The sequence below is a fragment of the Dromiciops gliroides genome, chromosome 1, assembly GCF_019393635.1.
Source record: "Dromiciops gliroides isolate mDroGli1 chromosome 1, mDroGli1.pri, whole genome shotgun sequence".
NCBI lineage: Eukaryota > Metazoa > Chordata > Mammalia > Microbiotheria > Microbiotheriidae > Dromiciops > Dromiciops gliroides.
This window is the reverse complement of record NC_057861.1, coordinates 136,832,395-136,859,578: the sequence shown is the minus strand read 5'-3', so window position 1 is coordinate 136,859,578 and position 27,184 is coordinate 136,832,395. Positions and strand designations below refer to the sequence as shown.

At 36.5% G+C, this 27,184-nt stretch overlaps 1 protein-coding gene across 1 annotated transcript in view; it reads left to right on the top strand.

The window, feature by feature from the left end:
• FZD6 (frizzled class receptor 6) overlaps positions 1 to 23,486 on the top strand; it is a 65,411-nt gene extending 41,925 nt beyond the window's left edge. Inside the window, exons 6-7 of the mRNA XM_043963213.1 lie at positions 9,317 to 9,745; positions 22,264 to 23,486. Of these exons, the coding sequence (XP_043819148.1) occupies positions 9,317 to 9,745; positions 22,264 to 22,432 (598 nt within the window). The 3' untranslated portion in view covers positions 22,433 to 23,486. The remainder of the gene's footprint in view (positions 1 to 9,316; positions 9,746 to 22,263) is intronic.
• The last annotated feature ends 3,698 nt before the right edge of the window (positions 23,487 to 27,184 follow it).

Sequence of the window (27,184 nt, the reverse complement as noted above, 5' to 3'; positions counted from 1 at the left end):
ATTGGCAGCTCGTCAACAAGCATTTATTAAGTACTTACTGTGTTCCCTACACTATGCAAAGTATTAAGGATACAAGAAAAGCAAAAGCAGTCACTGCCTTCAAGGAGCTCACATTCTCATGGGGGAGACAAATGAAAAAACAAACTAAATAAGTACAAGGACATATACAGCGTAGATGGCAGTTAATCTCAAGAGGAGAAGGCACTGGCAGCTGGTGAGAACAAAAAAGACCTCCTTCAGAAGTTAGGATTTAGGGGCAGCTAGGTGGCGCAGTGGATAGATCACCAGCCCTGGAGTCAGAAGTCCCTGAGTTCAAATCTGGCCTCAGACACTTAACACTTACTAGCTGTGTGACCCTGGGCAAGTCACTTAACCCCAATTGCCTCACTAAAAAAAAAAAAAAAAAAGAAGTTAGGATTTAAACTGAGTATCAAGGAAGGCCTGGGAAATGAATTACAGCAAACATTAAGGGACCATAAAATGATGTTTTTGTTGTTCTGAAGTTATGCTATATCAAATATTGTTTTAAATTAGTGGGCACTTGAAGTCTATGTCACTGAGAAATTTTGATTTGGAGTTTATTGTAACATTTGTAACAGATGTATACCTCAAAAGATTCATAAGGTGTTTATTTTCTTTATGTTACTGATTTACTATTTCCATTAGAATTCTGGTTAAATATGTATTGCCAAGTATCCATATTCCTTAGGGCATCAGTGGCACCCTCAGAGTCTTTTGCCCCTCTGCCCTTCAAAACATATTAACTGGGGCAGGTAGGTAATGCAGTGGATAAAGCACCAGCCCTGGATTCTGGAGGACCTGAGTTCAAATCCAGCCTCAGACACTTGACACTAGCTGTGTGACCCTGGGCAAGTCACTTAACCCTCATTGCCCCCCCCCCAAAAAAAAAACCAACCTTAAAACATATTAACTATGAAATTTCCTCTTAAATAAGTTCTTTCTTAATACTTTTTTGAGGCTTCTCACTAAATCATGTAGCCCTCTTTTTAAATAACTGCTTTGTGTATTTTCACGCTTTTTCTTTTGGTTTATCTTATTTTTATGGTTTCTCTATAAAACACATTCATACGACCTACTTATTGTTTAATTGGAATAACCTGCTTATTGCTGTAATATGAAAATATGAACTAGATTTTTCCCCCCACATGCTTTTTAAAAATTAATCCAGTCCTAGGTTTTTGAGACGAAAGAGAATTTCACTGAAGAAAATTTTCAAAAAGAAAATGCCATGCTTAAAAAATTCTACCAATTTAGAGAAAAATTTTGGAGAAAATAGAAATGTGTGCATTTTTTTGTTCAGTGCTTTTTAATATCTCCAAATTATACAATTTAGAATAGTGTAACAGCATAGTGTGAGGGTCAAATTCAGCTAAACTCCAATAATTTTTACCACAATAGCATAGTGGCTAGAAGAACCAGTGTTGTAATCAGGAAGACAGATTTATGTGTGACCTTAGGCAAGTCCTTTGCCCCCCCAGTGGCCCGCTGAGACAGTAAGTTACAGAGGAGTTGCCATTGGTAGTCCACATTGATGAAATGACAGGACTATACCCATTCCCACCCCTTAAAAAGAACACTTATTTAGTTTCAGCATAAAGCTACCATGTTTGGTATATTAAATTTTATTTATTGTTTTTTCAAGCAATAATTTGACTTAATTGAATGCTCTGGGGTTTTGTTACAGGTGAATGAATAAGCTGAAAGATTGTAAGGAATCTAAAATTTCTTTTGCCCATTTGAAGAGTAGATAAAAACTTAAGCAAAGGAAACCATCTATGTTAGTGGTGTCAAACTCAAATAGAAATGAATTGCAGATGGCATATTGATTGATTCAAATAACAACAAATTAACATTACCTGTGTTGTATTTTTATTTTGTTTAAAATTTCCAAATTACATTTTATTCTGGTTCAGAAAAGCACTCAGTAGTTTTGCCTTCTTGCCGCAGTAGAGAGTAGTTTGACCCCTCTAATCTATACAATGGCCAATTAATGAAAATTATGTTTTCAGGACTTAGTATCTTTCACAGTATCAAACAGGTACAGAAAGCCATTGATATTCAGGGGGAAGTACTAAATAATAATAGGATAAGCCATAATTTCTTAATTTTTACTTTTGCCATGTAGAATTTCTTGTGAGCCGTCTCACATATGTTAATCATGTTTTCTTTTATCAGAATAATTTATAATGTGGAAATGTTACCATATACTATCAACATTTTGCTGAGGGGGACATTAAAAGGAAAAATGTAGTTTGGGGACTAACATACATATCTAAATTCTAAACTAGAGCTTGGTAATCATGTTTTCTGGGTTAAACATAACCAGTTTGCCATCCCTGTATGGTTCAATTCACTATTAAGGTGAGTAGGTGATTTTGCGATGAAACTTTGGATTAGGAAAAATTATTTGGACCTATGATTTTATCTGTATGACTCCCAGTGTGGAAATTCCTTCCACCCATGCAGGTCAACAGTTCACCTGCAATTTAAGAGATGTTGCCTAGGGTACCACAATTAAGTGACTCTCATGGTCAGACTGTGAGTATGTCAATAGGTTATGAAAATATGTTAATATAGCTAAAATACTATAATAGCACAACAACTTCTATATAATAAGTTCTCAAATATTTATTGTTTGAATTCAGAATACAACTTTCTTTTACTTCAGTTGTTTTTCAATCTCTTTGTTGTGAATACTCCTTTCCACACCCACACAATTCTTGTCTGCTTTTTTCCTGTAAATACTCCACAAAAGCTACTCAGCTGACTGGAATTGTTCTTCTGATTTTTTTTACCATACTGTGGGTACCATTCTAGTATTCAGGTTGTCCCAACTATCATCCCTTAATCCTTCTACGTGACTACTTCCTCTCCTTTTCTAGTCATACATGTATTATATGATGAGTTCTAAGTCTCTTCTACCATAAAGGTTATTGGCAATATAGCTGAAGCCAACACACATTGTGCTTTCCATTGCCATTTGGATCACCCACAGTTATGATTCTTCTAAGACTGTAGTGTTCCTTTTTATTTTTTTGCAGCCATATGGTGTCACCAGTAGTTGTATATTGCTTTTTAAAAGATGGGTATGTGCAACAGTGAATAACTTGGCTTCTTAAAAAGCTCTACACGATATTCCAAATGTGATCTGGCCCTATCTGTAGTATGGCACATGGAAAAAGTACCAAATTAGGAGTCAGAGAACCTGGGTTCAAATCTAGATTTCCCCTAGGTTACTCATGTGACTTAAGGCAAATCTTTTTTTGTTGTTCAGTCATTTCAGTCATGTCTCCATGATTTCATTTGGGTTTTCTTGGCAAAAATACTAGAGTGGTTTGGACCTCATGTTACCTCTCTATAAAAAAGGGGTAGGTTCATAGGAGATAGGATTAGTTCCGATTCTAAATCTGTGGTCTTATGTCTTTTTAAGTACCAATTTTAAATTTGTAATCTTTGGCTCTGTCATCACCTGGCCAATATGTACATTTTGACTCTCTCTTTTCATTGAGGAAGCCCTGTAGTATTCTGGGGCTTGATAGAATTAGCAGCTAGAGGACCTCACTATCCTTCTTCCAAGAACATCCTTCATCAGACTGGTGTATTCCTTTGGTAAGATGTCTCCCTAATCTATGCTTCACTAACATTCAGGATTTTTATGAATTTATCTCCATAGTTTATATTATCAAATCTTGAATGATCTTAATGTATTCATGGCAAACACCCTGTTTGAAGATAGCACTAAAGACTACACTTTGTTCCATTGAATCCAATCCTATTTTTTAAATTAACAAACACCACAGAAGTCTGCGTTGCCTATATTTCTCATTCCCTTGTGTGCCTGTGAAGGTGTAGTTTGTTGTAGAAAACCATCTATAAGGGCTAAAATTCTAGCTAGTCTGTCTAAAATATCTAATGAGTGGTCGCCAGTAAATTATAAGCTTTAGCAAGAGTTAGACTTTTAAGCATTTATTAAGGAGAATAAGAATTTGGTAAAGAGAGAGAAAGGCCTAGATTCATCTATCTATCAAAGGGAGAGCACATTTCTAGCTCCACTCTCTGCCAGAGTCCACACGAAAAAGACAGAGCATCAGCCTCGCCCCCTCTTCCTGACGCCAAGGAAAAGCCGCATGGCCTTGCTCTCAGAGGCCTTCTCCTCATGGTGGAGCTTTCCTACAGTAAGTCTCCAGCAGGAGGCGTCACTCCAATTGTTACACGTCTGTGAAAGCCTGCCTTTTCCTTTCTCATTTTCATCAGACACCCTTCATACACATGTATACTATACTGTTATACTATATTATACTATTAAGTTCATGGGTCAGTAGTTGAGATCTTGTCACATTTTTGGGTCAGTTCTATCAGTGTTCTTTGTCATTCTTTTGAAATCTTCCCCTCTTTGAGATAACTTGAAAATCAGTCCTTTAGTACCTTTTAAATTGTCATCACCAGTACAGATGTCTTCTCCATGTTAGGCCCACCCACTCTTCCAGATTTAAATCTTTTTGAGTTACATTTCCACATCCTTTCAATCAGGTGCTGAGGTACTGGAGTGACATTGTGGTCAACGTTAAGGAAATATAATCTAAACCTAATTTTTAGATGAGGAAACTAAGGCCCACAGAGGTTATTGAAGGACACACATAATAATTATCAGGACCAGAATTAACCAAGATCCTTTGATCCTAGCCCAAATGCTATCTATTCTAATGTAGCCTTGTCCAGCAGCCAACTTCTAAGCCTGAAGTGATGTCTCCTTTTTTTGCTTACATAGAACTTTGTACCACTTTTATATTTCCTATCCTTTATTACATAATAAGGTCTCTGTTGATAAAGATTCTTATTATTTTGTATTTCCTTTGGCACCACAGTTTCTTAAGTGTCATACATTGATAGCAGTATGATCTCATAAATGTGGCTACCCCTTTCAAATATGCAAGTCCAACACTCTCCACATCATCTCATGTTCTCTTACTCTTGTTTATATTTTCCCATCAGTTGTGGGGGGGAAGGGTCCACTCATCATATTTGGGTATATCAGTGGGAAGAACATGGGCCATCAATTAGTTGGTTGTCCTTTTCTCTTATTATATTACTACCCCTGCCTCCTTTTCTAAATTTTTCTGATATCTTTTATGCTAATTTTTGATAATATATCACAGCATATTCACACCCACCATATTTGTCTCCATTGTCTTTTTTATAAGCACAAATTTAATTCTCTGAAAACAAAAATACTGTTTGACTCCCAAGAGAATCTTTGTTTCAGAGAATGGAGAACATTAAAAGCCTTACATATCATCCCAAAAGCCATCCATCCTGCTCTTCCTGTTTAATTCTAGCCCAGCTTTTTTTCCATGTTATCTGTGCATATATCCAACTGTACTTTCTCAGCTGCCCATCTTTGGATACTGTCTAGCTTGTCAGTATCATTCAGTGTCATTTCTAAAATGTGATGCCTAAAACTGACTGCAGTATTCCTAGTTGTGGTCTTTCCATCCTTTGCTTATAGATTTCCAGTGGGAGGAACCCCACTACCTCCTAAAGCAGCCCATTCCAATTTTAGAGAGCTGTATTTTGTTTCAATATAGACAATTCACTTAAATTCTCTGAGCCTCAGTTTCCTCCTCTGTATAATGTCAAGGGGTTGGAATAGGTAACCTTCTAGCTTGAGATCTTTAATCCTATCAACCAATCAATCATTGAACATTTCTGATCTGTGATTTCATTGTGAAACTCCCAATGAGACCCTTTCTATCACTATAGGTCAGCAACTGTTCTGCAAATTATAATGTTAGAAAGTTACATAGGATACTGAAAATTTTTGATTTGATGAGGGGAACACAGTCAACAGTTGTTGGAAACAGGACTTGAACCCAGGTCCTACTGACCTAAGGGTGGCATGTTTCTTCTTTTAGATTTTCTAATTGTTTAGAATTGTTAACTCTAATTCTAAGCATTTTACCTTATATTAAGTTTATATTTCCTGTTTTCTTGATGTAGCCCTGAATCATATTAATTTTTTGGAGCTGCTATATTACACTGTTGGCACATCAAACATTCCATCCAATAAAAACCCCAGGTTTTTTTGTTGTTGTTACTCAATTCCTTCTCTCCGTCATACATACATGAAGTTGGTCTCTGAACCCAAGTGTTAGACTTTACATATATCTCCATTTCAGACTTAGGTGCAGAAATTCAACTATACAATCACTGGGAAATTATGGCTAGAAAACAGTTCACATAAAAAAGAACTAAGGGTTTTAGTGACCATCAAGTTGAATAAAAGTCAGTGGTGTGATAGGGTAGTCAAAAAAGAAAATGTGCTCTTAAGCAATGTTAAGTGTTCAGAATGAGGCAAGTGATTGTTTCACTTTACTTTGCTCTCATGGTTTGGAGGTGGCAAGAGCTAGGTCATAGCACCTATATGATGAGCAGCTATAGTATCAAGATTTTCCAAGGCAAATGTGATTATTAATCTCAAGCATCTTCAAGATCTACTCAGTAACAAACACTGTATTCCCCTTAGCACAGAGATAACTCCATGCACATACCACAAGGATACCATGACTGTCTGGTCCTAGTCAGAGTAATACACGGCTGCCTTTGGCCCCTCAGTATGGTTCCTCAATAGTGCGTGGCTCTTCATCCACGAACAAAGACAAGTTCCAATTGTCCATTAGTTATGTTATACTCACTTATATTGTCTTATCTTTGACCTCACTTCTCAGTCTCTGTTTTGGACCTTCTAGTGCTTTTATTATTGGAGAGATGGGATGCTATTGCTTATTTTCCACTTCTGGATGTTCTCTTGAGGGCATTTTGACTTTGATTTGTCAATGCCTTGCTTGTCAAATAGTCTGTATGACCTTGATAAAACTTTTTATCTTAGATAGGATGAGGCATTTCAGGATGTGGCATTTAAAATTATATGTGGTCACCTTATTTCTGTCCCAAGTTTGGGGAAAATTAGCTTGGGTTTCTAATATATTTGTTACTTATAAATTAGAAGCTTTAGCACCAGTTTTGGGCATTAAGCATTTAGTAAAGCATACCAAATATTAGTAAAGAGGGAACATGTGGCTCAGAAAGTTCAGAAACCCTTCGTACCTAAGATAGAAGAGTGAGAGAGAGCAAGGCCCGGCCATCTCCTCTGAGTCTCAGGTCAAGAGGAAGTCTCTGTGCCTGTGTGAGCGGAAGCCTCCTGCAGGTCCAGAGGAGAGGTGGCCCTTCACACTGCTTCAAGCTAGCATCATTCAAAACTATTGGTTAACTGGACTTGAGGGTGGTCCATGAGCATAATGTGCTGAGGTCAGAGTTCAGAGAACACACCCTCTGAGGGCCAGGCTTTCAGGTAGGTGTGGTTTTAACTTTAAGTGAGTTAATCAGCAAAGTCAATCCAGTTAATCTTAATATTATCTTCTCGAGTTGGGGCCTCTGGGCATCCCAAAACCCATTATTTTCTCACAAGGATAATGTTATGAATATTGTCAAGCAAGCAAGAGCTTTACAGATACTATTTCTTTTGTAGCATAGAAGCAAGGGGATAGCTCTCAAATGGGAATTTTACCTTTGTGTCTTATCAGACATAGGCCAGTATTTATAGGAATCCTAAATAGGGAAGTTTCTTGAACTAGGGAGCTTACTTGGAATTGTAAGTAAACTGTTAAAACTTTCCTAAAAGAGGATTTTGCCAGTCACCTTTTGGTATATATGATTAGAATAAATCTTTACTATGCTATTTAGTTCTGGGTGTCATATTTTAAAAGGTATATTAATAAGGAGTATTGTACCCAAAGGAGGGTTACCAGGATTGTGAGAATATCAGAAGCTATGCCATATGAAAATGAGTTGAAGGAACTAGTAAAATTTAGCTTGGGGACAAAGAGATGGAAAGATAATAGCTAATTTCAAGTATTTGAGGGTTTGTCATGTGAAAGAAAGATTAGACTTATGCTTATTGGCTCCAAAGAGTAAAATTAGGTATAATGAGTAAAAGGTTTCAATTCAACATAGGGGAAAACTTTGCAACATTTTTAAATGTCTAAAAGTAAAATGAGTTAACTGAGTTCTCCTTAACTAACTAGAGGTATTAAACAAAGGTTGGATGCCCTCTTGTTGAGAATATTGTTCAGGGGGCAGCTCGGTGGCACAGTGCATAAAGCACTGGCCCTGGATTCAGGAGGACCTGAGTTCAAATCCGGCCTAAGACACTTGACACTTACTAGCTGTGTTACCCTGGGCAAGTCAGTTAACCCCCATTGCCCCACAAAAAAACAAAAACAAAAAACCACACACACACAAAACAAACCCCAAAAAAGAGAATATTGTTCAGTGGTGTATTAGATAAATGATGCTGAGGTCCCCTTTCAGTTTTGTCCTTTTCAATTCTGTGATTCTGGGAAATTCCAACTTAGTGGAGTCAAAATTAATGAGTTTTTTATTTTTTATATTTTTTCTAATTTCTTTTCATAACTTTGAAAACAGAGACCACTAATATAGTTCTTTCACTCCATAATCTTTCTTGACATTTCTAATATCTTTTTTTTTTTTTTTGTGAGGCAATTGGGGTTAAGTGACTTGCCTAGGGTCACACAGGTAGTGTTAAGTGTCTGAGGCCAGATTTGAACTCAGGTCCTCCTGAATCCAGGGCCAGTGTGCTCTTATCTACTGCGCCACCTAGCTGCCCCCTCTTGACATTTCTAAATGCCATTATAAAGATTCATGGCTATTGGCTTACTTATTTGGCTTTTAATAAAGATGGGGGGGTGGGGATTGGGGTCGACAAATTTACAATTTATCAATCTCATCTCCTTATTGCCTTCTCCAGCTTAACTTCCTAAGTCCTCCAAAATATAGACAAAGGCAATAATTCATACACAATTAAGATTTTGCTTTGCTAATTTTCTTTAATGCACTCACTAAGAATACATTACTTTTTTTTTTTTTTTTGGTGAGACAGTTGGGGTTAAGTGACTTGCCCAGGGTCACACAGCTAGTAAGTGTCAAATGTCTGAGGTCGGATTTGAACTCAGGTAGGTACTCCTGACTCCAGGGCCGGTGCTTTATCCACTGCGCCATCTAGCTGCCCCAAGAATGCATTACTTCTAATACAGGGTACCAAACTATATTTGTAATCTTGGATTTTATGGATTGTCTGTACTATTGCCTGACTATTTTAGGTATTTTGACCTTGAGCACATAGCATTTCCAATTTTAAAAGTGTTGTATTTTATGACATTTTTAATAGTATTTAATGTTTATTAACAAAATTAATACTTTTACTGGGGTTTGCTTTCAGTCCCATCAGTGAGAGTAGAAGAGTGCTGCAAGAATCCTGTGAATTTTTCTTAAAACACAATTCTAAAGTTAAACATAAAAAGAAACACTACAAACCAAGTTCACACAAACTGAAAGTAATTTCCAAATCCATGGGAACCAGTACAGGAGCTACAGCAAATCATGGAACATCTGCAGTAGCAATTGCTAACCATGATTACTTAGGGCAAGAGACTTTGACAGAAATCAAAACGTCCCCAGAAACATCTGTAAGAGATATGGGAGCAGATGGATCCTCCATTCAGAAATCAAGAGAAAATAATGTGGGAGAGCATGCATCACCTGCAGATTCTTGTTCTAAACTATCTGTGGAGCAGATAGAAAGAAGATGCAAGACAGGAAATTCAAATGATAAGAACAGTATATCTGGAAGTGTGCGTAGTGAAGGAAGGTAAGATTGTCTTTTTTTTTTTTTTTGGAAAGATTGCTACTACTTTGGTTGACAGAGTAAAGCTTCAAGGAAAAAAACCAACTAAGCTAGAACAACGGCCAAATATAACAAAAAGAAATTTAATGAGGGTTTAAGTTAATAAAGTTCTTCACTTATTCTAAGGCACTTCATTCTTATCCTTGTTTTTCCATAGATTAACCATAGAGAGTTAACATATGCTGGAGATATTGTCTAGGTCTTCATTTTGGTTTGAAACAACGACAACAGTAACAACAACAGCTCAGCTACACAAATACAGATTGCAAAGGGTGTAGTTTGGCTCTAGTTCTTATGAAAAAGAACTAGAGGTTTTAGTGGACTGCAGATTCAAAAATGCCAACAGTAAATTGAGCCCTGAATTCAAAGCCAAAAAACGTGGTTTCAGATCCTGGCTCTATCCCTTATTACCTGTATGAATTTGGGCCTCAGTTTCTTCATCTAAAAAATGAGATTAGATTAGATGATCTATCTCTAGAATGCTGTTATGCCATGAATTGTGTGATGTGGTCACCAAAAAAAGTTATTATCTTAGGCTTCATTAATAAACATATACTTTACAAAGAGAAAGGAGAGATCACCCAAAGAAATGGAAATGGGTGAAAAATTAGGTATATGAATGTAATAAAATGTTATGCAGTATAAGAAATTAGGAATTCAGAGAAACAAGAGAAGATTGGTATGAATTGATGTGGAATGAAATAAACAGAACCAAAAAAGTGGTATATTTATTGTAACTATAGTATAAATTATAGGATCACCAAAAGGAGATTGAACTGAGTAATTGGAAAACCATTTCCAGGAATCCTTGAAAGATGAAGTGATAAGAGGTATCCAAGGGACTTCATTCCCTTCATGATAACAAATAATAAAAATAAAGAACCTCCCTCCCACCAAATGAAGACATCTTAGCAATAGCAGGAAGAGGAAAAGTGAAAGAAGTGTTCACAATTTTCATTTAAAAAATAACTAAATAACACCTCAGCAGCCTGTTATTCCTTGTGTTCTTATTGTGTTTCTGTCTCCTGAATTCCTCCATCTCCTACACATAGACCCTGGATGATCCTATTGTCCTTATAGCTGTCATATTTTTAGATATCAACTTAATCCCTCAGGTTACTCCTGAAAAGTGGGAGATAAGCCCCTATTCTCAAGGTGGGTGGAGGTCCTGGCACACTAGTTTCTCTCACCCCTGAGTTTTCCTCCCTTTATAATAATTTATACCTTGGCCTGATGTCCCTCACAGCTCTTCCAGTGTTAGGTCCTGAATCCCAGCTCCCAGGGAAGGTTGAAATTCATGAATCAGAGCAGCCCCAACACTCACAAAATAAATTTTTAAAAAGGATGAGACTATGGAGAAGTGTAGAACCTGAGAAAGAAGATTTTTAAAAAGAGAGGAAACTATAAATACGATGTTGGTTGCAGGGATTTAATATAACACCGGAAGAAGTAGTCCATAGAAGGAGTAAGAGTTAGATAAAAGAGTGAAAAGCAAAGGCTTTTAGCTGTATACTGGGGGACCCTCCGCAAACCTCTCCTAAACCAGTACCCAGGGGCTAGCCAGAAGACTAAAGAAAGTCAGTTTGCAGAGAGAAGGGTTGATTGAACTCACAAATATGGAATGGCTAAAGATGGAAAACAAACATAACTACAATGGCCACCAGCATTCTCCCTGCAGTAGTATTTCAACTGGTCATCTTTACTTTCTAAGGGACACAGACTTCATCCAATCCTGGCAACTCTAGAGAAGATAGTACAGTCAGCAAAGGCTTTGTCAGTCCTAACCCTTAAGTTATTACTTAAACCCTGAAATAATGTTCAGCCTACAGAATTTTAATGTCAAAGATGTTATATAGGAAAATCAAAATGATTAGTACAGGAAAAAGCCAATTAAGAATGAAAAATGAGGCAGCTAGGTGGCACAGTGGATAAAGCACTGGCCCTGGATTCAGGAGGACCTGAGTTCAAATCCAGCCTCAGACACTTGACACTTATTAGCTGTGTGACCCTGGGCAAGTCCCTCAACCCTCATTGCCCTGTCCAAAAAAAGAATGAAAAATTAAATATTCAAAGAAAGGAACAATATGAAAGGAAAAGTACTTAGCAACATGTGTCAACACAACTCTAAAAAGAAAATTTAAGTAGCATACATATCCAAGGCAAATAACAAATTACAGGTTCAGGAAATCCACAGAACTACAACTGAAAGAAATATTAAGCTTAATTAATTATGAAACAGTATAATCAAAGTTCGAAATGTATTCTCAAAGAACAAATTTTGCAGGCAGCAAGAAAAAAAAACAACCCTTTAAAGTCCAAAAAGAACGAGTCAGAATAGCACAGGATTATTCTGTGGTTATAAGAAATTAAAGGAAAAATTTAAAAATTATATTTTGAAAAGAGATCAGTTAGCACTTAATATATTTCCTGCAGAGGAAATTAATTAATTATGAGGCAGATCACGGAGGGGGAAGTTTGGGAGTTGAGTACAGACAGCAGAAATGAAATAATATGAGAATTTCATGAAATGACCCCTCAGAGACAGAAAGGAATGAAAATAAGGATCTTGTATTGAACTTTCTTTGTGCGAGTTGATCTCTTAAAGATCAGATTCTACATGATGGGGTTATGTGACTAGATACTAACTCCCACTAGGCAAAGGATGTATTTGGTGCCACTGGAAAGTTATGACTTAGAGGGAATTGAATAGGGCATAATAGGTTCAAAGGGAAAATGAAATGACATTAATGGTGGGGGGGAAAAAAACCCATGAACTTAACACATTAAGTTTACTTACTATGAATAGATTTAAATCCCCAATAAAAAGAAAAAGTATCAGAATAGAGGAGAAAACCACATTTCACCTCCCCACCCTCCAAATTTGCTGTACATAATGAACACATTTTAAATACACTTGGAGCAGAATCTGATAAAGTTAAAATACAATCCCAAACATATTTGCATTACTAAAGAAGATATTTGCAAAAGTGTGGAAACAATTGTAGCTTCCACACCACCATCCATTATTGAGGATTAAAAGATTGACTTCCCATAAGGGAACTTGATAAGACATTTCAAATTTAAATCAGCATACTCAGATACTAAATGTGAAAATGGGGAAAGATGAGGATTGTGATTAACATGTGGAAAAGAATGGTTTGCAGAAAAAAATATGAAAGAAGTTAAAGACTTAGAGATATACAGAAGCCTAACACCTTTACAGCATAAGTGGTATAAGAATTTGTAGGTATGATAGCATCAAAAAATGTCATGAAACAGTGGTTAAAGCACCCGGCCCTGGATTCAGGAGTACCTGAGTTCAAATCCGGCCTCAGACACTTGACACTTACTAGCTGTGTGACCGCGGGCAAGTCACTTAACCCCCATTGCCTTAAAAAAAGAAAAGTCATGAAAAAATATGTATGTAATCATATATATATAACCCATATCTGATTGTTTGGCCCCTCAGGGAGGGGGAGGGAAGGGAAGGAAAGGGGGATAAAAATTGGAACCCAAAATTATAAATAAAAATACTCATTACACAAAATATTTGTGCATATATATATATATATATATATTTTTTACATAAAGAAAAAGACCCAATATTGATGTAGGGGCTTATCCATGTATGAGTTTATTCTTTTTTTTTTTTTTTTTTAGTGAGGCAATTGGGGTTAAGTGACTTGCCCAGGGTTACACAGCTAGTTAAGTGTTAAGTGTCTGAGGCCAGATTTGAACTCAGGTACTCCTGACTCCAGGGCCGGTGCTCTATCCACTGCACCATCTAGCTGCCCCCTGAATTTATTCTTGAATCAGCTTGTCTGTAGAGTCAAACCACCCACTCCTCAGGTGAAAGATCATTTTTAGTAAAAACAAAAACAACAAAAAACCTCCAAGACAATACATTGAGAAAAACATATGGCATACAATTGAAAGAAGTAAATTTAAACTACAAACAAGTGATTAGCAATGCAAATGGAGAAGCAAACAAATAATGGCACAAATTTTGATGATTTTATACACAGTATATTTAACTGATATAAATCTATTGTCACAACAAGACAACTGAAAGAGCCCAGAAAATGCCTAACTGAGTAAATTCTTGACTTACATTCCAAGCAGAGTATTGCCAAAGACACTACTGGTTTAGAATATATGCTATAAAATATGGATCTGAACAGATTGTTGAAACAATAGACTTGACCAACATATGGAGACTTCTGAATGAAACTATATTAAAATACACATTACTCATAGTAGCTTTATAAGAATGCCATGTCTTAAAAAACTGAAACAAATGTAAAAAGGCAAGTAATAAATGAATGCTTTATAGACCATAATACAATAAAAATGGTAATAAGGAAATTTTAGGGAAAAGATACAGACTTAAACAGAGATTGTTATTGAAAATTAGAATAGAAAGAGAAAAGCTTTGAGAGAAAAGACTATAGAATTGCTAAGCAAAATGAAGATGTCTTTTTTTGAAGACTAACAAAGACACCTGAACAAGAAAAAGAAAAATCAAGTTACCATTTTTTAAATAGACAAGGTAAATTCACTTTTTTATTGCTGTAAGGAAATAAAAATAATTAGAAAATATTAGAAAAATATATGCTAGTAAAACTGAGAATTCAAGTGAATTTAATGAGTTCAAAATATAAAATTGCTACATTAACAAAAATAAATCTATTTTAACAAAATCATAAATTATGGGAATAAACTGCTAAAGGAGAAATGAAAGCCCAGGCTACCTAAATTTTAAAATTATTTCTATCAGGGCAGCTAGGTGGTGCAGTGGATAGAGCACCGGCCCTGGATTCAGGAGGACCTGAGTTCAAATCCAGCCTCAGACACGTAACACTTACTAGCTGTGTGACCCTGGGCAAGTCACTTAACCCCAATTGCCTCACTTAAAAAAAAATTATTTCTATCAAATATTTAAAGAGCAATTAATACCTATGCTACCAAAAAATCATCAAAAATAGAGGCAGAAGGACGGCTAGGTGGTGCAGTGGATAAAGCGCCAGCCCTGGATTCAGGAGTTCCTGAGTTCAAATCCTGCCTCAGACACTTGACACTTACTGGCTATGTGACCCTGGGCAAGTTACTTAACCCCCATTGCCCCGCAAAAAAAAAAAAAAAAAAAAAAAAAAAAAAAAAAAAAAAAAAAGTGGTTTAGGGGTAGCTAGGTGGCGCAGTGGATAAAGCACTGGTCCTGGATTCAGAAGGACCTGAGTTCAAAGCCAGCCTCAGACACTTGACACTTACTAGCTGTGTGACCCTGGACAAGTCACTTAACCCCCATTGCCCCACAAAAAAAAAAAATAGAGGCAGAAAACTTCTAAGACAGATATGGTCCTGACAGATGTGACAGCTAGGGGCTACAGTGGATAGAGTGCCTGCTCTGAAGTCAGGAAGACTCCTCTTCCTGAGTTCAAATCTGACATCAGATGCTTACTAGCTGTGTGACCCTGGGCAAATCACTTAACCTTGTTTGCCTCAGTTTTCTCATCGGTAAAATGAGCTGGAGAAGGAAATGGCAAACCATCCCAGTATCTTTGCCAAGAGAATCCCAAATGAGGTCGCAGAAAGTTGGGCACAATTGAAATGACAACCAACAACATGATCCTAATATCCAAACTAGGGAAAGAAAGCAGAGAAAGTGAACTATAGACTAATCTCACTAGTGAATTTTAATACAAAAACTTGGGGGGGGGAGCAACAGGGGTTAAGTGACTTGTCCAGGGTCACACAGCTAGTAAGTGTCAAGTGTCTGAGGCCATATTTGAACTCAGGTCCTCCTGAATCCAGGGCCAGTGCTCTATCCACTGCACCACCGAGCTGCCCCCAATACAAAAACTTGTAATAAAAAACCCTGCAAGGTGATTATAGCAATACATGTGGAAAATAACTTGTTATCACCCAGCTATTAACCTTTCCAAGTAACTTCATTTTCCATTAACTGTTCTGATTAATTTCAACTCCACAAACATACTTACCCCAGGATGAACTCATCACCTGAAATGTCATCATCATACAGATTGACTCAGCTTTGGATACTCAACAACTTAGCACCCTCTGATTGGAGGGCTGGAAGGTAGGGCAATCAAAATCCTTCCTCCCAAAGCCTTCTTTTAGAGGGCTCAGAACTTTCTAGGTAAACTCTTCAAATCAGTTGCTTTTCTTGGTTTCAATTCCACAAAAATGGATAAGTGCCTCCTACTCTTCCCCCCACCACCCTTTTCAGCTACCTTTTGTGTATTTGTAGATAGATTTAGACTATAAGTTTCTTGAGGGCAGGGAATCTTTCTTTTTATTTGTCTCCCCAGTGCTTATCACAGTGACTAACACGCAGTACTGCTTAATAAGTGTCTATTGACTTGACCCAGTTAGATTCCTTCAAGGTATGTAAGAATGGTTCAATTTTAGGAAAATAATTAGCATAATTGCTTATAAGCAAAGAGCAAAAAATGTGATTTTGTAAATAGATGCAGAAAATATAGGGAAATTATTTGCATCGAATACTTATCAGTCTGACATCCAAAATAGAGAATTGATACCACACCAAGAATCATTTTTCAAAAGATCAACGAATGTGAACAAACTTTTCATATAAATGCAAACTACAAATGACCACATTGAAGTGTGATCCAAACATCAAGTAGTAAGACAAATGCAAATTAAAACAACTCAGAGACTTTACTTAATACCATGCAAATTGGTAAAGGTGGTAGAAGATGGGAATGGTCTTTGTTGGAAGGGCTGGAGAAAGAAGGTGCACTATTGGTGGAGCTGTAAAATGATCCAGCTGTTCGGGATAGCAGTTTGGACTTATGCAAAGAAAATTTAAAAAGAGAAACTTGTATATTTGCTTTGATTGAGTAACCAAGGAAGTTATAGATCTATGGGGAAAGAGTTACCAAAATATTCATAGTGGCATGTCACAAAGTAACTGGAAACAGCATGTTTAAAAATCAGTTTAAATATGCCTGATAAAACTATTGCATATAAGTTTATTGGAATACTGTGTAGTAAGAAAATGAGGAATTTAGAGAAATGTGTGGAAACATGTATGAAATGTGAGTGAAACAACCAAAACCAAGCACATTGACTACAACATAAATGAGAAAATCATTTTTTAAAAAGTCATGCTCTGAGTGTTTGAAAAATCCAGTGGTGGTCCCAGAGGACAGATAATGAAACATACATACTTCTGCCTCTCCACTGTAAGGGCCAAATTTAGTATGGGAAGAGTTAATTGAGTGGCTTGCCTTAATATTGGGGTAAGAAAAGAAATTAACGGGCCAGCTAGGTGGCGCAGTGGATAGAGCACTGGCCCTGGAGTCAGGAGTACCTGAGTTCAAATCTGGCCTCAGACTTAACATTTACTAGCTGTGTGACCTTGGGCAAGTCACTTAGCCCCAATTGCCTCACTAAAAAAAAAAAAGAAAAAGAAAAGAAATTAACAGCCTATTTCAAAAACACAAAACAGGTTTTATTAATGGGAACAAATTTAAAACACAAGTGAGGTTAATAGAGCTAGGAACAATGTATAAATCTCTGGGGTAAAAAGGCCCCAGGCACCCCGAACCTGCCTCCATCCCAGCCAGCTCCAAAGAGCTAGCTTTGCCTCAAAAACATAAACTCACCACCACCCGAAATCTCTAGCTCTAAGGAAAATTAGCTTGCAGTCTCTTCTGTTTTTTGTCCGAAGGTCAAACACTGACAGCTCCTCTGTCTATCTTCCTTCCCCGTTTCTCTCAGAAAACTCTCCTCAGAAAAATTCCTCCTCTCCCTCTTCCTCTAACTGCCTCTGACTGTCTCTCCCACAGGAAGGGGTGGTTCTTAGTCATGCTGAGTCTCCAATTGGCTCAGCACACCCACATGGACTGTCCCCATTATAATCTGGCCAGGCCCATGTGTGTGGGGGGAAGCTATTAGGGGAGGCTTAGTTACTTAGTTTCAATAAATGTTCCCTATGGTCAGAGTAGTCAGTGAATCTAGGTTCATAACCTGGCTCTGCTACTTACATCTTGTACTAGTCATTTAACTTCTGGACCGCAGTTTCTTCATCTGTAAAATAATGAGAGTGGACCTGATGATCCTTTAAGCCTCTTCTACCTCAAAACCTAAAATTAATGCTTCTTTATACTTCTAGTGCTTTTGTGAACTCTTGCTAGTCACATAACATTTGAACTATGAAGACTGTCTAATCCTACAGGCCAACAATGAATATAACCCCATCTCGATATGTTATAAAGTAGAAATTTCTGCTGTTTCTTTGGATCAAGAAATGAAATAATGTTTTATAAAAAAGATCCAAAATTATCATTTCCAGGATGTGGCAAAGGTTGGTTCCCATAAAATCCTTGGTTTCCAGAACATTTTATAAAGTAACTTGCATAAACTGAGGATTTCATGACAAAGAATTAGGCCATTGATATCAACTTTTAAAAAACCACTTCTAACCAAAAGCTAAAAGACACTTACCAAAGTATAAGACATTGTGCCACTATTAATAAAAAGGATACTGGATTTGGGGACTGTGTGGTACAAATTACAGAAGATTAAAAAGTACTACAAATAACAATGGAAAAAGAATGAGGAGCATCAGGACATTGGGAAGTGAATAATGGTTACATTAATCTCATTTTAAAGCCTAGAATTGTGGTTAAATTACACTGGATTGGACTAAATGATCTCCAAGTCTTTTCCAGTTCTAAATCTATTGTCCTCTGACTATGTATAAGTCTTTTTGCCCTGGCCCAGATTAAAGACTTTTCTTAGAACCAGAAGGTTCAATTGAGCTTCAGGTTTTAGTTTTGTTGTTTATATTATCCTACTTCACTTCTAAATTCCACAGAGCAAAAAATAAGGACATTACCAATCAAACAGAAAGTATTCCTCAGACTTCTACTATGTGTCAGACACTATGGGAATATACACAGTGGGAATGCAAAGACAAAATGAAATATTCTGTCCTCAAGACATAATTGAAAAGACATAATTAAATATAGAAAATATACAGGTTAAATGGGTTGGGATAGGGATTGCCTATATTATTTTATTAGCATTGGAAACTCCCAGGTGAAATTCCTACAAATACAGGATGGCACCCTCTCTGTTACATTACAGTTTTAGATGACTGTCTAGGGCCCTGAGAGGGTCAGTGACTTGCCCAATCCTATAACTAGTGTGTGTCAGGGGAAAAACTCAATCTCTAATCTTTCTGGCTCTTGGCCAACTTTCTATTTATCATGCCACCTCAGTAAACATAAAGTAATTATGAATGTTGAATACTAGCAGATGGGGAAATCAGAAAGACCCACATATTGGAGGTGGTACTTGAACCAGGCTTTGAAGGGAGCTAGGAATTTTAAGAGGTAAATTTGGGGAATGAATGCATTCCAGGTGTGGGGGCAGTGGGACAACCTGGCTGTGCTACTTCATATATATTTATATTCTTTTTAAAATAATTATATATATTTTTTTAAGTGAGGCAATTGGGGTCAAGTGACTTGCCCAGGGTCACACAGCTAGTAAGTGTTATGTGTCTGAGGCCGGATTTGAACTCAGGTACTCCTGACTCCAGAGCCAGTGCTCTATCCACTGCGCCACCTAGCTGCCCCTAAAATAATTATATTCTTAATAAATATTTGTTCATTGACTTATAAAGAAGATGGAATGTTATGTGAGAGGAAAAGCAAGTGGGACAATTTGGCTAAAACATAGAATTCATGTATATGTAATAAGTCTAGAAAGGTAGGCCTGAGCCAGATTGGGACAATTTTTAATTGCCAATGGGACTTTGTATTTTTACCCTCGTGTCAGTACGAAGTTAAGGGAGCTTTTTCAGGGAGAGAGGAGATAACATGGTCAGGCTTGTGCTTTAGGAATATCACTTTTTCAGCTTTATGAGTGATGGTTTAGAGAAGAGAGGGAGACCAATTACAAGGTTGTTGCAATAGTAAAGGTGAGAGATGATACAGGCCTGATGTGGGGTACTGACAGTGTGAGTCTAAAGAAGGGTCCATATTTGGGAGATTTTAGAGAAATAGAATTGTTAAGACTAGGCAGGTGATGAGATATTGAGTTTGAGGAAAAGTGAGGTGTTATGGATGACCTCTAAGTTTGAGACTTGGATGACCAGAAGAATAGTAATGCATTGAGAGAAACAAGTGCCTTGAAAAGTTAGGCAGAGGAATACACCTGAGGGGAAAACCAGTGACTTTATTTTAGACGACTTGAGAATGTTTAGTTAAAAACGTCCAATATAGGGGGCTAGAGTGCAGGAGAAAGACAAAGGCTGAGTATGTAGGTGGGGGAGTCATATGCATAGAAATGATCATTGAAACCCTGACAGCTGGTGAAATCACTGTGAGGAAAAGTGTAGGAGAAAGAAGGAAGGGGCCAAGGACGGAGCTTAAAGATACAACCACAGATAAAAGTGGGGACGTGGGTAGTGATGCAGCAAAGGAAACTGAGGATTTTGACTCAAGACAGATAGGAGACCTACCCCATGTGAAAGAAAAGCCAGACTCTTTTCAGCCAGACAGGCCTAAAGAGAGTTAATGTAGGCTCGATGTTATCAGAAAACAGCTTGTTCTACAAAATCTTCCTTGAAGGGGCTTTTAAGCAAGTGGAGCCTCAGCAAACACTGCAACAGAATCAGAAGGTAGTGGAGCAAGAAGAAGCTAGTGGAGCTAGAGTAGACATTTTTTTTAGAGAAGGGAGTTTCTATAACTTATCACTTGAATGGGGTTTATCTCAGTAGGTGTTCAATGAAATGCTAAAAATAATGACATAAGGTAACTTAGAGTTTTTATAATTCTAAATGTTGTCTCACATTTTTGTCTCACATGTCTCACTAAATCCAGTAGGGTTTTGTGCTAATTTAGGAAACAAAATAGGATGATAATTTTTCCTTTCACTCTATTCCTTCAAGTAACAGGAGAATATTCTAATATACTGTTTCTCTTTAGAATTAACTTTTTTGACATCTGAGTAAAATTAGCTACATATGCCTATGACTAGTGGCTAATTTCTGTGGCTAAAATTACCTTTTTCCTGGCCAATTTAGCCATTCAAAATGGCATTCAAATCTATCTAAAGAGACTGACGATTCATGCTAATGCTTATGATGTGAATTTATATCCCTATCTACTTAGTAATCAATCTTTAACAAAGATGCTACTCTATTGGCAAAGCATGAGTACATGGTGCCCATAATTTTACAATTTCAAATCATAAAATTTGAGATTTATTTTTTAACTGTTTGTAGTGAAATAACAATAGGATTCCATATAATTCTTGGTGGAAACAAATTGTAAAGTGTGTAGCTTGCTCTGTGTGGAAATTTGCAATCATCACCTGAAGTTTAGATGTGATAATTTACAAAACACTGCATTCATTTCACATTTTGCTTCTATCCTCACACCAATAATGAGGATTTATATAGCACTTTAAGGTCTGCAAAGCTTTTTGCAAATACTTTCTCATTTTATCCTCACAACAACACTGAGAAGTAGATGTTATTATTATCTCTATTTTTCAGATAACGAAACTGAAGCAGACAGAATAACTTACTTGCCCAGGGTCACAAGGCAAATAAATGCATATGGATAGATTTGAACTCTGATCTTCCCAACTCAAAGTCCAGCCTTCTATCCACTTCAGTCACTAATAGAATTCTAGTAGACTTTTTTTTTACCTCATAACTCCACCAACCAGAACAACCAAAACATCACTAACATATTTGTTTGAAAAATCTGTTAGTTCTTATTAGTATCTTGCTTTGAATGAAAATTTACAGTAGAAAGTCCAGCAATATTTTACTATCTCAGTTCCCACCAGGAACTGGGAAAACACATCCTTTTGTACACACTAACAACCTCGTTTGTTGTTTTTTATACAGTATACAACTAATATTTCTTTTATGCAAAAAAACTTTTGTCTTTTTTAAATACAGTTTTCACTTTCTATAACATTATACTTATATTTTAGTAAGGTCTGGATGATACATTAAGGCAGACTTTTGCCTATTCTTTAAGTCAGCTCGGTAGGATGGCATCCTTTATTCTCCATTAAAAAACACATTAATAGGGGGCAGGTAGGTGGTGCAGTGGAAGGAGCACCAGCCCTGGATTCAGGAGGATCTGAGTTCAAATGCGGCCTCAGATACTTAACACTCACTAGCTGTGTGGCCCTGGGCAAATCACTTAACCCTCATTGCCCTGCAAAAAAACCAAAACAAAACAAAAAACCACATTAGTAGAGAGGAAAGACTTATTTATTACAAGTCAGCAATGAAATAAGTGTTTCTAGCAGGAGAGTCTAAAGGTCATAGAGAAGGTCTATACTGTACTAATTGATAATGTTTACCATTCTTACTACAGGGTCAAATCTGGGATAATTTTGTGGAAATGTATTTTTCAATGTGTTTAATTTTAAATGAAAGCTAATGGGTTTGTTTGTTTTTTTAGGGTAACTCCAAAAACCAATTTTACTGAAACTCACCTACTACAAAGTAGCAATTCACAGATACCTGGCACTTCACAACCAGGTAGTCCTAAAGGCTCTACATCACTACTCATCCATTCTGCTTTGGACATTGGGAAAGAGCAGAGTTCTGGAAATAATTCAGATACTTGAAAAAGGGAAATCTCCATACAAGTTCACTTAACTGCTAACCTAGAAAGGGGATTCATCTTACACTGGAAAAAACAATGCACTAAGCATTATAAACACTTTTTTATACATCTCTCATTTTGCACATAGAGTTACGTTGCCTGCTGTTAAAACAGAGGGAAAAGGGATTTCAAGAACACTATGTCAGTTTATGAAGAGGATAATGATAGCAAGAGACCCACAGAACTCAATTGCACAGGCTTAACAATAATAGGACAAATATGGAGATGATGCAGAGAAGAATTCTTTTCTTAAGATGATGAACATTGTCTCCTAAACTTATTTTATTGTGGGCTGACCATTTTATTTCTGTGAGATTGTCAAGATTTTCTTTTACTTCAATAATTTTAATCTAACTCTTTCTACTTGTCTTTATTTTAAAAGTAAGTATATAAAGATTTGCAAAAACTATTTAAATTATGTACTTTATTGTTGTGCCATTATCTCATTATCATTGGTAGTTTTTACACTGGGTTTTGAAGAGAAAATAGGGAGTGGAAGGGAGATAATAATAGCACCTATCTTAAAATATTGTTTTGAGGGTCAAATGAGGTAATACATGTAAAGCACTTTGCAAACCTTATAGAACTATATAAATGTTAGTTACTATTAATATTATTATTAATATGTATTTGATCAGGGTAATATTAAAAAATCAACCCACTAAAACCATAGTTGTGATTTCATAGGTATAGGAAACCCCTTTACCAATTCATGTGGGTACCTGCTCTTCAACTTCTGGTCTCAGAAAATTGTCAGGGCCACTTGTGAAGTTAAATGACTTGCCCCTTTGCCACTATTATCAAAAGCAAGATGTGAATCCAGGTCTTCCCAACTCCACATCTGTCTTTCTGTCTTCGGTGACAGTCTGCTATCAGAGTTGAGGCAGGTAGGTAGTTCAGTGAAAAGAGCACTGGTCCTGGAGTCAGGAGGACCTGTATTCAAATCTGGCCTCAGACACTTGACATTTACTAACTGTGTGACCCTAGGCAAGTCACTTAACCACAATTGCCTCAAAAATCTTTGGAGCCATCTCCAGTCATCCTGATGTATATCTTGCCACTGAACCCAGATGGCTCTGGAAGAGAGAGTGAGGCTGATGAGTTAGTTTGCACAGCCCTCCCTCACTTAAATCCAGTTCACTGCAAGTCATGATATCACCTTTGAGAACAGGACAAACCACAACAATGAGCCTATCAAAATGGTGATCCACTATCTAAATGTTCTTAAAAAGATAATTTAAGTGTTTTTGCCATCTGCCTTTAAAATTGAAAACTTGTAAATAATTTTGTGTGCCTAAAATTTTAGAAATTTCTACTGATTACTGATATTTTCTACTGATTTTTGAAATTAAAGATATCTTTAATGCAGCTGAATTTAAGGTGCTTTCTTCAAGTATAACTAATACGGTATTGTGCTGTTTATGACATTTCTGCTGATCAATTCTTTTAATTTTTTAGCTCATTAAGATAATGTTCTGAAGGATTTCATGATGTTACCCTCTTTAATTGAGCTAATATAAATAGTTCTTTTACAGTTGTCAGATAACTTGATTTTAACTCCCCAAAGGAAAATATTATTTTTCACTCTAAGGGGAAGTTTAATAATTTTTACCAAAAATGGATAATAAAGCATGTAATACAAATCAAAAATTTCTGCCTACACAGAAAGAGGTTTCAAAATTTCATAGAATTTTAAAATTATACTTCTTATTAGTAATAGGTGTATTTTAAATGGTCTGTTTAAAATAATCAAAATACTCTGTGCCACATGATTCTTCTTCAAATATAGAATCTGCTCAGGTGCCTTAGGATTTTGCTGAATATTTAGCATTATATATCAGTAATATTAGTGTTACTAGAATAAGAAATGTAATTATGGTAAACCAAAATTTTTTTCCAGCATACTTTGAAATTTAAAAATATTTCTTCATATAATTTTATTTCACACCAAATAAAATGTTTAGTAATTTATTGCCTTAAATAAGATTCCTTAATTTTTTTTTATTTTTCCTCTTTATTTTGAGTACCCAGTTGAAGTATAAAGAAAATATCTAATATACTACATAAAATGTTGTAAATATTAATGTTTTTACATTTATAAATGTGAACTTTATATACACTTTCAACTATATACAAGTTTATATACTTTTTCAAGTATTTGTATAATCTCCATAATAAAATATTGTTTGTTTAAGCTGGTTTTTTCCAGAGTATTCTGTGGTTATAGGGATTGTTTCCTTTTTTTTTTTCTTTTATATCCCCAGTGTCTAGCAGAGTGCCTGGTACATAATAGGTATTTAATATAAATGTTTGTTGATACATTGATTATATGAACAGACCTGACTTGAGAGCAGTATGGTTTCCTGGAGCACATGTTATATGAACCTCTGTTCAGACCAAGATTTGAATTAGGTTCTTTGATGTTTGCTTGAGCAAAAGATGTCTAAAAAACTCAAATCATAATTTTTCAGAAAAGCCTTACATTGATATATACATTTGTATATGTATGCTGTGAGATTTAAAATTGGATACTGAGCATTAACCTACCCTTCCTAAGCTTTTCCTTAATTTATCTCCCAGACTAGTAAATGGAAGAAACCTCTGGTCTATAGTTAGAGCTTTTATTGTGTGGTAGTTACCAGGTGATGTTGATTAGAGGGATAGGAAAGTAGAAATACAAAACAAATAGTCTTAAGTCTAAGCTTAGTCTATATTCCGTATAAAACTCACCAAAAGCCCAAGGCCACCTTTGGGGAGAGAGAGAGAGAGAGCCAAGCACATGCTGCTAACGCGAGCCGGGCCGCGTCCAACTCCAGTCAGCGTCTGTCTGTGTGTCGCGCCAGTCATCAGACCAGGAGAGCAGGCAAGAGATCCCACTTTTGTTCTCTCCTTGCCTTTTAAGCTCGCACCCTGGAAGTGGAGTGCTTAACAGCCAGGCTGACATGCGTAGCCCATGCATGGCCGTCGGTCTCCTCCCCGAAAGGGTGATCCTTTAAAAACTGGCGTCTTTCCATATTCACTAACCAACTGTTAAAAAACTTTTTACCACAATGCAAATATATAAAACCCATGGTATCTAAGCTGCTTCTAACAAAGTGAATAAACAAGACCAAGTTGTCAATGAATAAATGAAGAGCTGGGAGATTAGGGGTTTTGGGGGAAGAACAGAAGTGGCACTGTCCTGAAATAAGATACAAAGAGCTATGGTAGAATAAGGTATAGGACATCTCAAAAGAAAACAAAAACAACCCCCCAAAATAATGGAAAAACTATTTGGGGACCTGCAAAGAGAAATCCATAAATTTCTAGTCAACTGCTACTTCTATTTTGAGACAACCCTTTTAGAAATTATGACTCTTTGAATAATCAAACAAAAGTTATTTGTTTAAATACCTACTATGTGCTAGTCACTGATGATATGAAGACAAGTGAAACAGTTCCTAAAGGACTTGCGTTCAATCTGGGAGACTGTGTGTGTGTAATGAGATAATACATGTAAATGTACTAGAGAAATTTATATTGGATGTGAGAGGCAATAAGAACCCATTGGAATTTGTTGAGAAGGGGAATGAAATGCATTTTAGAAAAGTCAGTGACAGCTTTGTGAAGGATAGATTGGAGTAGGAAAAGTTTCAAGGCAAAGAGACCAAGACACTAGTGCAGTATTTCAGGCAGTACATGATGAGAGTCTAAACTAGGGTGTTGTTATATGGGAGGAGAAAAGGGAGAGAAGTAAGAAGTGTGAAATCCTTGACTTAATAATTTCAATTTATTAAACATTGATTTTATACTTGCTATGGTAGAGAATAGGTACACAATGTTGGTTCCTTAGGAGCAGGGATACTGTCTTTCTGGATAATTGAAATAGCCTTCCAGTTGGTCTCCATGTTTCAGGTTTCCACCCTAGTACATCTTCCATTCATCTGCCAGAGTTCTTAAAGCATAGGTCTGACCACATCACCCCAACCCTCTACTCAGTAAACTCCAGTGGCTCCCTTTTACCTCTAGGATCAAATATAAAATCTTTTTGATGACTTAAAGCCCTTTACAAACTGGCTTCTTCCTACCTGTCCAATCCTCTTACATTTTACTCCCTTCCATATGACTATAATACAGTGACCCTGGCCTTTTTGTTTTTCCTTGTCCCAACTCCTTGTCTTTTCACTGGCTATACCCCAAGCCTAGAAAGCTTTTTCTCTTCACATCTGACTCTTGCCTTCCATGACTTCCTTCAAGACTTAGCAGTGAGTGACATAGGAGGGATGTACTATGTTTGGATTCCTTCCAATACTCCAATAGAAGAATGCATCTCTGCTCTCTAGATTATCAAGGAGAATGAATTGTTCTTTAAAGGAATGGAAGAGGCACTTCAAGAATGAAACAAAAAAGGAAAAGTCTGTAAAGAAGAATGGCATGCTAAACTGTACCAGAAGATGAGAGTGGAAAAGAATGATACAGGAAAGCAAGGGAAGGTTCACTGGAAAACTACAGGGAAGTGATGAATGCTGTGCATTTTGCTTATACTTATTCTTTTGTCCTTTTTCTCATGATAGTATGATACTCTGGTCTTCATAACCACCATAACTAAGAGTCCCTAGCACATAGTTGTTACCTTTTAAGAAGATTGTTAAGTGAAATCACTTTAACATTGATTAATTGATTCCTATGGAGAGGGAACTTCGCTGTCTTAGAAGAATGTAACTTCCTATGCTCC